Source organism: Bactrocera oleae, chromosome 5, assembly GCF_042242935.1.
Source record: "Bactrocera oleae isolate idBacOlea1 chromosome 5, idBacOlea1, whole genome shotgun sequence".
Classification (NCBI taxonomy): Eukaryota; Metazoa; Arthropoda; class Insecta; order Diptera; family Tephritidae; genus Bactrocera; species Bactrocera oleae.
In genome coordinates, this window is record NC_091539.1 from 72,955,735 (window position 1) to 72,970,152 (window position 14,418).

General features: G+C 38.5%; 1 protein-coding gene across 1 annotated transcript; it reads right to left on the reverse strand.

Annotated features, from left to right (window-relative positions):
* Window positions 1-12,888: 12,888 nt before the first annotated feature.
* LOC106624005 (uncharacterized) lies at window positions 12,889-14,085 on the reverse strand. Its single transcript, XM_014243661.3, has 2 exons — window positions 13,714-14,085; window positions 12,889-13,630 (listed from the first exon to the last, which is right to left on the reverse strand). The coding sequence occupies exons 1-2, from the start codon at window positions 13,830-13,832 to the stop codon at window positions 13,294-13,296; spliced, it is 456 nt and encodes a 151-aa protein (XP_014099136.1). The 5' UTR covers window positions 13,833-14,085; the 3' UTR covers window positions 12,889-13,293.
* Window positions 14,086-14,418: the final 333 nt, after the last annotated feature.

Below are 14,418 nucleotides of genomic sequence, written 5' to 3' on the forward strand. Positions count from 1 at the left end.
TCACTCTGGACGTGCTCACATGCAAACACACATCTATTGAAGAACAGGTTTGTGTTAGCGACCTCAATGCACGCTCAAGTGCGCATTTATATGTTCGGGTATACGCCCGTCAACGTCGCGTGGCGCTTGTGTGGCAGCATGAATGATGATGTGGAAAGTTCGAAACACTTTCCTATAAATCAATTAAGCGTGCAGCACAGAGGAAGTAAAGGTAGCGGCAGCAGTAGCAACTGCATCAACCACAATGAAATAGAAGCAAAAGTAACAGCTCAACTCGTGTCGATGTGGTGAGCGACCGCTGCAGTTGCTCAACTAAAGCTTGACCTATCGTTAACGACACTCAACCTGCCACATGTGAAAAGTTGAAACGGAAACTAAATTGTTTGAATCCAAAAAAGCCATTTGCTGAACATTGACAGGTATTTAGTGTAATGGGTAGTGAAATCTTTGATAAATATTCAAATGAAACAGTAAAATATTTGCAGACACATGGCACACACGCCACTACCGGTGACAGGGCGTATGAGTAATTATTTCTTTCAAAGTGAGAATTTAAAATAAGCTCGTTGAAATCTTTAAGCACTCGCTTCAATATTTTTTCACATTAAATAACGTAAAAAGCTCTCTATGATTTAACAAATAAATTTTAATAAAAACATTGAAATTTTTATCAGCGCCAACCACTTCCATATTCATTTGCATAATCCGCAAAAAGTCCCTAACATTTTTTGCCGGTTTCAAGAGCACTTGCAAACCCATGCAAGTAAACAAAGTATTTAAGCACTCATGCTTCGAAAATATAAGTATGTTGGAATTAATTGGTTTTTTCTTATTTTTTCGGGTTTTTAAATAACAGTTATGTGGCATGTGGGCAAATAATTGCATAACAAAATTTTAAAAATCACATCTGAACTCGTTGCATACTTACATAATTAAATATGCAATTTTCATTATTTGAACAGCTTTCGGTTTTTATTTGCTTTTAAGTACACCACTTTTTATTTCTCACGTGAAGCACATGTGTGCTCTAACGGTTTGTTAGTTGCGTGTATTTATGCGAGTGAATTTTTAATTCCGATTTGCATTAAAACACCCTCCACGGCATTCTCAAGGTATTATTTTTATTGGAATGCAGTATTACAGAAAATGTCGATGGAAGATTTTTTGTAAATTTTCATTTGCTAGAAACCCCTTGCTTTCATATCGGGCTCACCACCTGCTTCAAGCAAAGACACTTAGGGGGTTTTTGACAAATTTTCCCTTTAACAAAATTAGAGAAAGAGAATAATGTTGTTCATGCTTAAAAGGCTAATTGAGCCATGATTTGTCTAACTAAGCTAGTTTGAAAACATAAATACCTCAAGTTAAATTACTGAGTCATGTAAGGAGTGGCTTGGATCTCGTAGTCTATTTTCTCACACTTCTAAAACGAAACTCAGGATCCTGGCATTGTGTGGTTCGACCACTGCTTAGCTGCAGAAACATAGAAATACTAACTTTTCAATTTAAAGTAACTTTACAGATCATGTTGAAAAAGATTTCATAAATAAAATACATTTTCTAGTTATACAATAATATTCGTAGCTCGAATGAGTCCGCATCAATCCACACAAATTCATTAGTCTCAAGACAAAAACACAGGCGAATTCATTAATTTCAAATGAGTGAGCATGTATGTGTACACATATACTTACTTATCCTGACGACAGCGCATAAGTCCATGGAAACTTCTATACGTTCGTGTGCTCACGTACAAATATACACACATGTAAAGGTGGCAATTCAAATGTGAATTCCCTCGCAAGACGGCGAGGAGATTGAAATTGATGGCAACGCTATGAATAGACGGCAAATGAATCAACGAACGCCATCAAAAGCAGAAGCACGCGTGAGAAAAAAACTAAAAACGTGGTGGAAAAATATGAATGTGATGAATGCGAAACTACATTTCAATTGCCAGCCGCAACACCTCCTCTGCCTGCTTGTGACATTCTGGCGCGAATCGCCTTGCGCTTCCACCGAGCTTCACCACTACAACCAATTAAATATTTGCCAACATTCATGGTTGAGGTTGATGACAGCGGTGTCACAGACCGTGCTGCTATTGCTGCTGAAGCTGACGTTTACAATGACGAATGAGAGGCTTCGGTGTATTATGATAATGCTTACACTTGTATGCTTGCATACTTGTGTCAATGTGGTTGTCAGGGTACGGATAGGCGGAGGTATGTGTGCGTGCGGGCGAGTTGAATCACTCGCGATGACGGTTGATTTGGTAATATTAAATGTGCTCTACCCTTCACATATTCTATTATGGTAGCTCTGCTGTTCCGCAGCCCCCGTTTTGGTTTCTATTCAACCGTCGGCGTTGGTGCCAGTCATGCCATTGTCACTGTCACTATCACAAATGGCTGGAATGTCGCGGACGGTGCAGAAACGGTTGCATTAAGTGAAATGTCGCTGCGCTGAATGCAAACGAGCTGACAGAAATGGAGCAGAGGAGCACATGAAAAGGTCACAAGAAAGTTATGGCATGAAGTTGAGGACTATTGGTGGCATTTTTTTCGCTTTGCTGCCGCCCAGCGGTGGGGAAGCGCAACAGCCAGTAACTCAATTGTCATCTATTGTACTCAAACATGCAAGCGAGCGCACTTTATGCAATGGAAAGTGGAGAGAGATGGCTTCGCCGCAGCACCTTGGCGACCTTGAATATATCAGCATATGCTGAGAAAATAGGCATCCAGCACATGGCGTAAAAATAGTGTGTAAATATTTATTCACTTCGCGTATGAATCCAGTTATTGGATTACTCACGCCAAATGACGTTTGACGTGCAAATTCAAATGGGATTTACAATTGAAATATCTTCCTGTGTGCGATGACAAATGTGGTAGCGCAAATGAAACGGTACTTTTTGAAGCGCTTACATGGCTTTGGCTGAGATGAGTGTGTGTGAGTCTTTCTTCTTATCACTTTGCTAGACAATGCTCTGAATAATGAATGCTGTTTTCATTATGTGTGTGCAAATTCATGGCTCATATAAAAGGTTATAAAAATTTACGTGACTATTCTATTCTATATATTCTAAATTCAACGAGTTACGATGCCAAATTTTCTGTTCTAATTTTTCACTCTTTTGTAATCCATATAAGATTTGGACAGCAAAGGATAATATTTCTTTGTGAATAAGTCGAAAATAAAAAATCACACTAAGTGGCAATACAAATACTTAGAAGTATGGAATATTTAATAGTTCCACTTGCACGTGGCGCTGAGATTTTGCTTTCGAGGAATCAGCTTTCTGCCATTACTTCAGCAATACACGCAGTACCACGAATACAAGTACGTCTATGTCAGAGAGTAAGTCCAAATGGCAGCATCTTGGGAATACGTACAGCTGTCAGCACTCGCGACACACACATACACATACAAAAAAGAGAAGCTGTAGTGATACAAAGGAGAAAGTAGTTGCAAATACACGGAAGGAAATAAAAAGAACAAGTAAGGAAGGCTTAAGTTCGGGAGTAACCATGTGAATTTCATACTTTCGGCGATTTCGACAATTTTTTCGCGTAAGATGAAATACCTTGAGGGCACTATTTGTACAAAGTTTTATTCTGATAGCTTTATTGATGTTTGATTTGCATACTGTAAAGTGAAAGAATCTGACGGAATTTAAATGATTTTTATATGGGAATTAGGCGTGGTTGTCATCCGATTTCGCCCATTTCTGCAGTGTCTAATAGGAATGTTTGGGTACTCACCCACCAAATTTGGTTGAAATCAGTGGAGTAGTTCCTGAGACATAGGATTTTACCTAAAGGTATGCACTGCCACACCCCTTATCTAATTTACACACCAGGTCCCATAAAGCCCTTCTTTACCATCCTGGTTGTGAAATTTAATGCTTGTGGCGGATTTATTTAATGAGTTATAGTACTTGTAGAAGTTTTCAACATAACGGTTAAATGGGATGTGGGTGTGGTTATTATCCATTTTACCCATTTTTGCACGGTTTGAAGTAGTGCATCTTTTCAGAAAGTTAGGTTGATATATATTAAGTGATTTGGAAGATATGTACATTAAACCATTTAGTGGGCGGAGCTGCGCCCACTTTAAAAAAATTATTAGCTCACAGGTGTACCTGGCTACTGCGATCTCCTCTACCAACTCCTGTAACCAAAAACAAAAAGTTTTCATGAAATGACGTTTTGTGGGCATGGCAATGGTTCGATCCCTACCATTTTAAATACCAACCTCCCGTGAGTGTCATGGATTATGTGCACCAAGTTGCATCAATATATCTCAATTTTTACTCAAGTTATCGCTGGCACAGATTTCAACTCGTCTCGTCATCCTGATCATTTATATATTATATAAGTGTATAACCCTACAACCATTAGGTGAACAAAACTATTATACTCTGTAGCAACATGTTGCAAGAGTCTAAAAACAAAACCATAAAAATCAAAGATAACACACTCCATAAAGGAGGAGGCATGCCAGCGCTTTGAGTGCGGTTCATTGAGTGCAGAGCAAACATTTTTATACTCTTCTGTGGTTTGACAGCCGACCGCTTGTTCGCTTTGGACTGACTTACTGACTGCGCGATGCTCTGATAAGGGCGACTAGAGTGCATATGCGGGAGAATATGCTTACGTGTGGCATGACCACGCCCGTGGCGTACAACTTCATTGTCTTCTTGTTCCCTCGCTCCCTCCTTTTCTCTCTACATTTCATCTGACATTTATGTCTTTCAACAATTTCATTGACTCTGCCCTTTTTCCAATGTCCTACACTCCCCCACATTTAGCATTACGTTGATTTGGCAACCCACTTCCCGGTATATGTACCAAGGCATGCCTTTGTGCAGCTTTAGCCGCTTGTTTGTTAACTGCCAGACTACATGCCTTTCTACGCTGCTATGCAAGCGTAAGTTAGCCACGAGTATCGTCATTGGCAAAGGCAAGCGCAAATGTTTGAGTTAGCTTCCGCAGGATAAAAGTCAAATACAAGAAGTTTTCGCCATTCCTTAGCACGGCAACTTTGATGTCCATCTCTTCGCATCCCCTTTTGCATTACTCTCGAACGTTTATGCTTCCGAATGTCTATTCGCTGCTGTGTGCGCGTGGCAAGCTATACTAAGTGGGCTTTGATCGGCAGGCTTTAGTTGATGCCTTTCACTCGCCGCTTTACTTATTCAAACCAATGGAGGGGTAATCGTCACAAAAGAGTTAGTTCCAGTCCCATGTTGATCCACCTTTTAGCGAAACTACTTTGAACATATGTGAGTGGCTGTTGTTCAGCCCCGAATTGTGAGCGATAACAAGGTAAACTTCAAGTTTAAAATATGTTCTCGTATTTTTGGCAAACTACTATTTAGGAAACTCACATTGGCTTTAATCTACCAACACTATGTGATCCAGAAATGTACTTGTTTCATTGCATCATGCCTTTTTAGTTGTGTACTCAGCTTAAATCTGCACGGCATACCCTGCCTGCCTTCTAAATATATTTAGGGCAATATTCGGAATTTCCTACACCCTTCCTACTATAAACATGTTGCTTTGTAGGTGCTTGTATTGGTGCGTATAAATTGCAGCAGCATCTCAAATGGCCAAATGAATAAACAAAACAGCATTTTCTTTGCACCAGCTCTTCTGAGTGAGAGGCAGCTGTTAAGGCTACTGAAGGATCAAGTACCACTTCTGGTGGGCCACAGCGTCTATACATTTAATTAAAAGTTTTTACAGAAGAATTTTCCAAAATAAACAAAAAGAATAGTCCCTCTTTCAGAGCATTTTGCTTATGACTCGCTTATTGCTCTTTTTTACGCAAAATGAACAAAATCGCACAGGCATGTGAACGATAGCAAATCGCCAGCGGCTTTCATACGAGCCCTATTAATTACACGCATAACCAAATATAACAAGATGGTTCGAATATTCGCATTCCGGCAAATGATTCTCCTCAATTTCACCCTGAATGTAAAAGTTTTCGTTTGTTTTCAAATAGTTTCACTCGCCTTAGATTTGAGATATTTCAATAAAACTTTGCTTAGCTTTATTATAAAGCCATTAGCCAGAAATCATGCATTCTCGGACAGCGATAGCCAGAGAGCATTGCATAAATCAAAAAATAAAATGTTGAGCTCTGCAAAGTTTTAGTTAGATTACCGAACGGCAGAGGGTTGGCGCGCCAGTGCGTCTTGACCATAGCCGCCATAACTTTGCAAAGTTTTTCCAGTTAACTGCCCTGCGTTAATCATCTTCCCCCACTTCTCTTCGGCGACATGTACACTGAAATATATATATAAACATGATATGTGCGCTAATAGCGGATAAAATAAGTCTTGGTTTAACAAATTTGTTTGTGTTTACAAGGAGTAAGGAAACGCAGCTCCGATATTAATTTGTTTGAAGCTTAACCCTCTAATGAGGGGCGATCAAAATAATTATTTAGATAAAAACTCCATTGCTCTGTAGACTTATGTTAATAATGTAATTGGAGTCTGTATTTCTGTGATATATTAAATGTCGTAATTCACTTGCAACAAGCAATGTTCAGAAAGAACTTTAACGACTTTTTGGGTAAAATTTCCCAAAGCTTCTTAGCGAAAAATAATCGAGGACATATTCACAATTGAGTTTAAAAAGATTGAAGCTTAAACTCAAATTTAGAGAACCGCGCTTAAACCTTGAAGAATAATGGCTTCTCAATAAGTTTTTATTTGCTTAACGCTCTAAAAATATGTTTCCGGATTTTTTTTCAAATAATATTTTTTTTAAACACATGTACATCCTTATTTCCATTATACTAAAAGTTTACAGCTTCCTAAGTTTTGCGACAATTAAAGGTTAATTTCAAAGCAACCCTGACTTCAGGAAAACTTTTGCATTTTCATTAAGCTTCTTAGCCGCAGCAAGCACTGCGACGCCCCGAATCTTGTAATACATCACTTTGTAGGCACCAACAAACAATGGACGCTCACCGCCATCCACATTTACTCGTAACAAGCACTTCGGAGGCATAATGAGCGGCACTTGAGTACAAAATGAGATATTAGCATAATCCGTAATTCCACATCCGCTTTCTGCTCCCGCCTACGCATCGACTCCCCACGACAAGGATAACAACAAACAAAGGCGCGCCATTTCCACTCAAAGGCGCACTGTTGATTATTCCGCTGCTGCTTCCCGGCCGTAGCGATTGCTCATTAATGCCAGCAAACATAAACAGCAAATAACTCGTAATAAGTTTCATTTCAACTTTTTTGGAGCCACACGCTGCCATTCGGGCAAACCTACAACAAGCATAGGAATACATACTCGTATATACATATGTACGCTCTATGGGTGTGAGAGCATGTGTGGCTGCCAGTTTGTGTAAGCATGTGCCCCTTATCAAGAGCTTGCTGCTTAGTCGGTGGACAGCTTGTTAGCTGTCAAAGCGTGTTTTTAAGTGCTAAAATATGGGAAGCTTGGGTCACGTCGCCCTCGGATTCGCACCGAGTGTCGGGCACAGCACTGGGCAGGCTTTAACTGGGCATGATTATGGAAGACCGATGTGTTCTAAATAGCTGACCACAATACAGACAAACAAAAGAAAAACGCCCGCTATAATCACAAAGAAAGGGGGGCAACATAAACGAGGAAAACAAGTAAAAAAGTCCACAGCCGCCTTTATTGTACTAAAAGGCATAATAATGAGTTCGATATTGTCTCATTTTGCAAATGGACCGCCGAGCATAATCACTCACGTTTTCATCCATTATGCTGTGCCTCCCAAACGCTGGCAGAAACAATACTCTTGCAAAAAAGAAAAAAGCCCGGCTGTTTAAGGTATGGCATAGTGGGCTCACTTATGAAAACAACAAATAGAATTCAGTATCTAATCGAGAAGATATTTGAAGTAGAGAAAAGACAACCATTTCAACTTGATGGATGTATGCCCCTCAACAATGGCGAAACATTTAATCAGTCTTGAAGTAACTGGGACCAGTGTTTGATCCCATTTTGAGCCACACAAAAGGCCGTAACCCGCTTAGAGGGGAATTCTATCAAAACCAAGAATAGAGGCCATAAGTAAAACAAATTTATAAAATGTATCTTTCCATGGCTATAACAACTTTACCTTTCCCTGAGCCCTTTCTGTCCAGCTCAGGCTTTTACGGTGCCGGTCGGCCAGTAACCTCTTTATCATTTTTACCTAAGGTATTAGGGAAGTTGTGGTCTTGCAGTCAACTGATTACATCTAACGACAGGTGAGAATACTGCGCAGCCACCGATAAATAAATTTATGCAATATGCATCGCACTCTTCGCTGCAGTTGGTATATTTAATTTGGGACGATTTGAAATTTGTCCACTGTAAGCACAGAGGACCGCTACATTATTGGAGTATCATCAGCATAATATTGTCAAAGCTGTGTGTCATTATCAAAAGCAGTTTTCAGGCAACTTCCATTACTGCTGTCAGCCGTGATTCCCCCCTCCCGCACAACCAAAAATACTCGTACACAAACAGTAACAGTAAAACATTGATACAACAATCGTGCAACGATTGAGTAACGGCACACCACGATGGCGCCATTGTATCGGGTGTTCGAAATTGCTTGTGAAATTTGGCAGACCATCAATATTTGCTCGACAGGGACACAAGTTTATTGCTTTTATGTGATTCGCGTTTCTAATGTGCGAAGCGCAAACTACACTTCGCTACTCCACGCAGTCAATAGACCACGAAATGCTTGGCGCCAAGGAGGTGGGTTAAAGAGGATACAAAAAAACAAGCAAACGCGTGCACTGACAGCGAAGTTAATAGATAAATCTGGGCGACGTCATTAAAAGCGACAGCAAAGAGTGCAGAGAGATAGCGAAAAACGAGAAATGGGTGCCGGCCGGAGTACGATGGCTGCGCAAGCGGCAGCGCGTATGAAGTCAATAACAAAAAATAACCAATGCAAAGTTTGGGGGAAATAAAAAGTACGGTCGAATATAAAATAAATGTAGTAAAATAATAAAACAGTGCTGCATACATATTTACATTAGATTTTTCTTTGTTTGCATTACTTCTTCATGCGCGTACTTTCCGCCAACAAAACAGTCGCCACTGTCATCATCGCCATCGCCAGCGTCGTTGTTGTCGTTGCCAGCGGGAGTAAGGATGTGGCAAAAAATGAAACTGCAAATATTTGCTGAAATTAATATCACGCATACGCCTGAGTGGCAGCGCTGCCACAAACGTCAGCGCGTCCATGTTCCGCAGTTAGCGGTGCTTTGAGCTCACACCGCTAAAACGAATGAGTAGAAAAGTAGTGTACTCTTGGTGGGCTTCCAACTTTTGTTTGCTTTTTGTTTCATGGCGATAAGTGCTTTCATCTACTTTTATGCGAATTTTCGCAGAATATTAAAAGTATTTAGTGCACAAGCCAAAAATTTTGAAATATATGCGATTCACCCAAAACTATATGTGGCAAGCTGAAATATGTTTATACGTTTTAGATTAATTTAAAGTGAGAACTGAGCCGCCTAGGCGTATACGTAACATTCACGAATGCCACATAATAGCAACTTCTACCTTTTGATAAGAGCAAAACTGAGTATATTTATGTTATATCCTATATACTACAAATACATATACACAGATATGTAGTCAAATTGATTCATTGTGAGAGACCCCAGCGTATTAACACTGTCAGAGAAAGGGATCTAACAATATCACATAGAGAACGCACTTAAAAAACTCCCACACCATAGCAATGAAAGATGCACGTCAGATCCATAGCTTTCGTTGTTCATTTATGTGAAAATGGCTTCCCATTGGAAAGCTATTAATCTCTTTATATAATAATTCAACGTATTTTCGTCTTATATAATTTCATATTTGCTCTGCTTTACTTCAAATGAAGACATTGAAGCACTATCCCTTTGAAATGCAAAGACGTTCCCTGCAGGGTAGCGAGTACGGCGTACATATCGCCAAGCGATGCAGCCCGAAGAAGCACAAAAGTATGCTATAATAAAACACTTTTGTATGTACTACTTACATACATACGCCCACTTTTGTATAATAATTTCATTGCGCTGTCTTGAATGTCAGCGGCGGCTTATGCAAGTAGTAACAATAACAACAACAGCAACAACATTGGCAACAATGTCTGCAATGTTATGCCAGAAAAACAAACGAGCCAGCACCGGGCGCATCCTCATGTTTAGAAATGTTGCCAAATAAAGGCGACATAATTAATTTCCATAAAAAACACATATGCATGCAAATATTTACGAGCAAAAATACCGACGTACCACAGCAGTAATTTGTATGCATATGAGCCTTGCAAACACACACACACACACATACAACGTCGTACATGAGCAGCTGTTGGTGTTTTGGACAAAATGAAACAACAAAAAATAAAATTGAATGGAAAAAACTACAAGCATGAATTTGTGATATATTTTTGTGTGAGTCTGAGCAGAGCTGAGGAATGAAGAGATAATGAGTAAAGTGTGCAGAAAGGACAGGCATGGATTAAGTGTTTCCAAGAGAATTACACATGCGTTACACACATACAAATGGCCGAGGAAATAAAAACATTCCAGAATTCATTTAATAAGATACTGGTGCTGAGCAATGAATAATGAATGCGATTAATGAGATTCTACTTGTAAAAGTGATTGCAAATATAATTACAAAAACACGAGAGTAAAGTAGGAGTTTAAGCAAAATATCAGCTGTAAATTACTCACAGATTAATATACCAAATGTCGCCTCTATCAGAGAACAGTGTAATTATACTTTTAACAAATGGGCTTAAAAGCCAAGTGAAATAACATCAAGTTGTATAAATCTATTTAAATATATTTATTTATTTATTTATTTAAACGCCAATCGGCAATATACATAGATATAATAAAGAATTAAAGTATTATACAAAAGTGGCTAGGGTATATTAGTGTAATATCTTGAAAATATTTAAATAATTGTAAGTTAATATGTAATTCAGACTTGATTTAGATGTAATTCAGACGAGCAGGTTTCTCTTGGTGTTTTCGGTAAAAGCAGCGTATGTTCCTCCATAGAAATCAATTTCACCTTGAAGTGAATTTACTAAATTAGCCAGTCTAATCTGAGGACCATGGATAACATAATTTTTCTTGGATTTCGATGTTTTTAGTAATCTATTTCGCCTCAGGGTAAGACTGGCAGGGGCGAGTTCAAAACTGTTTAGGATCTCATATATATCTATATCCATAAGTATTAATATGTTTATATATGGTAAATTTGATTGAGGTCCTTTTTTTGATTCCAATAGTCTGCCTTAAAGCTAAAGGAAAAGTATTTCCGTTTGAGGTAACGAAAGAAGCCTTCTGGTAATGACGATAGCTTATATATTGCCAATGGAAAACCTATCACTGAATCGGTTATAATTCAAGCATAGAAATCAATAAACCTAAATATCGCATCAATTCGGTCACAAGTTGCCTTTGCTTTATGAACTTATGAATTATCAAGGAGTGTTTCAAGAAGACTGGAATATTGTCTTAAACCAAAACTAACCAAAACTTCCCTAACATACACAGGTGCAACAACTAGTCCAATAAATATATTTTGCTAAATTATACAATTAAATATAAAAGAGAAATGAAAATTTTCAATATACTCGTAGATATAAGAAAGCTTCAGAAATTAACACAGATGGCTGAATGTAGGTTGTTAACAATAGCATAAAGCCAGATGTGCGGAAGAATAAATAGACAACACAGTTGAAAGGTACGCAGGTCTCTCATATCCCAGTTTGGCTAGCAAAATCTCCAGCGTAAATCTCATGAGGCGCATACCCTTATTTACGGACTTTGCAGCCGCATTTGACTAATACCCGTAAATTTCATTTATCATCTGTCGTCCAGTCTACCGCCCCGTGTGACAGCAAAAAGACATGTATTACCTCTCGCAGCCACAAACAAATTCACTTGCTGGGCAAAAAGCATAGGCATTGACATTTTGGGTTTGAAAAGAAAACTCGAGCACTTTCATCTTTATCCTAACATAGAGATATATCTGCGTATGTATGCGTCTCCCAAAATGTAGATACACGCTTAATATTTTATAATATATATGTGAGAAAACATACCGCAAGAGAAACATTTATGTGCGGCAGAGAAACAAATACAACAACAAAAGCACACCAGTTTTAAAGGCAGCCAACGAAGGGGTGCAAATGCAAATATCCGGTGATAAAAGTCATTCGTCATAAACAGTGCACACACATACTTACATATTTACCTTTCATGTGTACCTACATGTATGGTCATACTGATACACAAGCAAATACTTTGTATGTGGTAAACATTTTCGGAAGGCATGTGAACGCCTTTTTGCCCGAAATGTTTGTAATTTAGACACTTTTGATGGATGGACAAATGGTTGCAAACACAATTGTATTATTTCCTTTTTAACTATATATACACGGATTTCTATATATTGTACTTACATATATACATGTATGTATATGTATTTGGGAACTTGCAAGCAAAGTTATAATAATTTTTCCCTCTTTCGCTCTGTCGAGATTTGCGGTATAATTCGAGAAAATTGGCAACTAAAATCACAATGTTTGTTATAAACAACTTTCAAGTCGAATTAAACTTAATTAATGAAGCAAAAAAATATTTTATGAAGATTTTTGTACTGATTTTGATTTGTCAGTTTGTAGCTACCATTATTTATTTGAACAATTTGTTCGTAAAAAGGTGCGTCGTCTTGCATATATGCCGAATTTCGTGAAGATATCATGTCAAATAATGAAGATATCCATAGAAGAACTTGAATTTGATCTAGTTATATGCCCTGTGGCAAACTTATATACCATATTAAGGGTATAAATCAATAAAAATTATACAAAATATTTTATTTACATAAAAAAACGTTTATAAACATTTCGTTTAAAATTATTCTATAAAGTTTTGGCTTTTGAGCACTTCGTACAGCCTCTCATTCAGAGAGTAAAGCACATATAAACTGGTGTGTATTACTTTTTACATATTTTTATGAGATAAGGTTTACTTCCTCCATTCCATCCGTCAGTAGTTTGATATCAATCGTCAATCTTTTTGAAATTTAAAATGTCAAGTTCTTGCAGTGACCTTTACGTTACTGCTTTATTAATTCAAAAAATGTTCTTACTTCGCCAACAAAGCGAAATGACACAGAATATAATATATAAATACACACATATACCTATATATATATATTCACAAATACACATGATTACATACTAAATAGCGTAAGGAGCTTAGGCGCAGCTACTTGGGTCACTCTCCTGTTTTCGTTCGCTATGCTCGTTTTCCGTTTCAACATCCAAATCGCTTTCATTGAATTTATCGTCGTCTTCTTTGTGCTCTTCGAAATCGCTAACGACATCAGCCAGCTTCTGCGACATCATATCACTCACGCACTTTCTATACTCGTCCATCTCGGCAAAGCACTTGGACATTTGCTGAACATTTTCGTCCAAGCATTGCTTTATGCGCATGGATAATTGGCCGCACGGATTGTGCGTCAGGCTGTGCAGAACCTTGTGGGACGCGCGGCACACGTTTTCGAACTGCTGCTCAACTTCTTCCGGAGTGCTGGGCGTGAAAAGAGAATGTTTATAAAATCAATAAAGATTTAGCTAGATTCAACTGTGGCCCTTCGTGCCCTCTAAACCTACAGGTTCTGTATATCTTCGACCGCTTTCAGCACTGAAGCATCTTTTTTCAAAGGTTTCAGATAAAAACTGGAATCCTTTTTCTTGCTCGGCCATACTTTACTATACAAATTGCCCATCATTTGAAAATAGCACTGTGCTCCAGCTTTTCCTGTCAACGATGGTTTTGCAGCGCTTCTCCTGATCCTCTAAATATCGGAATGGCTCACTCGCTTCGATAAGCGATCAAGCCTAGGATACTTAAAGTCTGCTCCCAGACAGCAAATTTGATTTTCCAAAAAAAATTTAACTAATTGTAGGGGAATTTCGAATTTTTTATTTTATTATTGTTGATTTTCATTCCTACTTCAGAGGTATGCAACTCGAATGTGACACGGCAGCTCAAGTGTGGCAAGGCCGACTTTTGCCCTACGAAATGGGAGCCGTACATTCCCGCCGCCGGTAGCAAAGTCTCAACATAATGACATTAATTGGGGGAAAATACACCACAAGGGCACAAACTTGCTTTTCTCTTTGAGTGAGTTTGTTTGCAAAAGCGATGGCGAACGTTTGTTTTGCTGTGTACCTAACGACACAAACATACAAGTAAACTCGCATATGTGTTGTTAGTGTGTTTGCTTATGCGCAACGCTTAAAGGTGTGTAAATATTTAATTTTGCCCGTTTTCACCATAATTTGATGTCAAATTTGAATATCGCCTAATTGCGT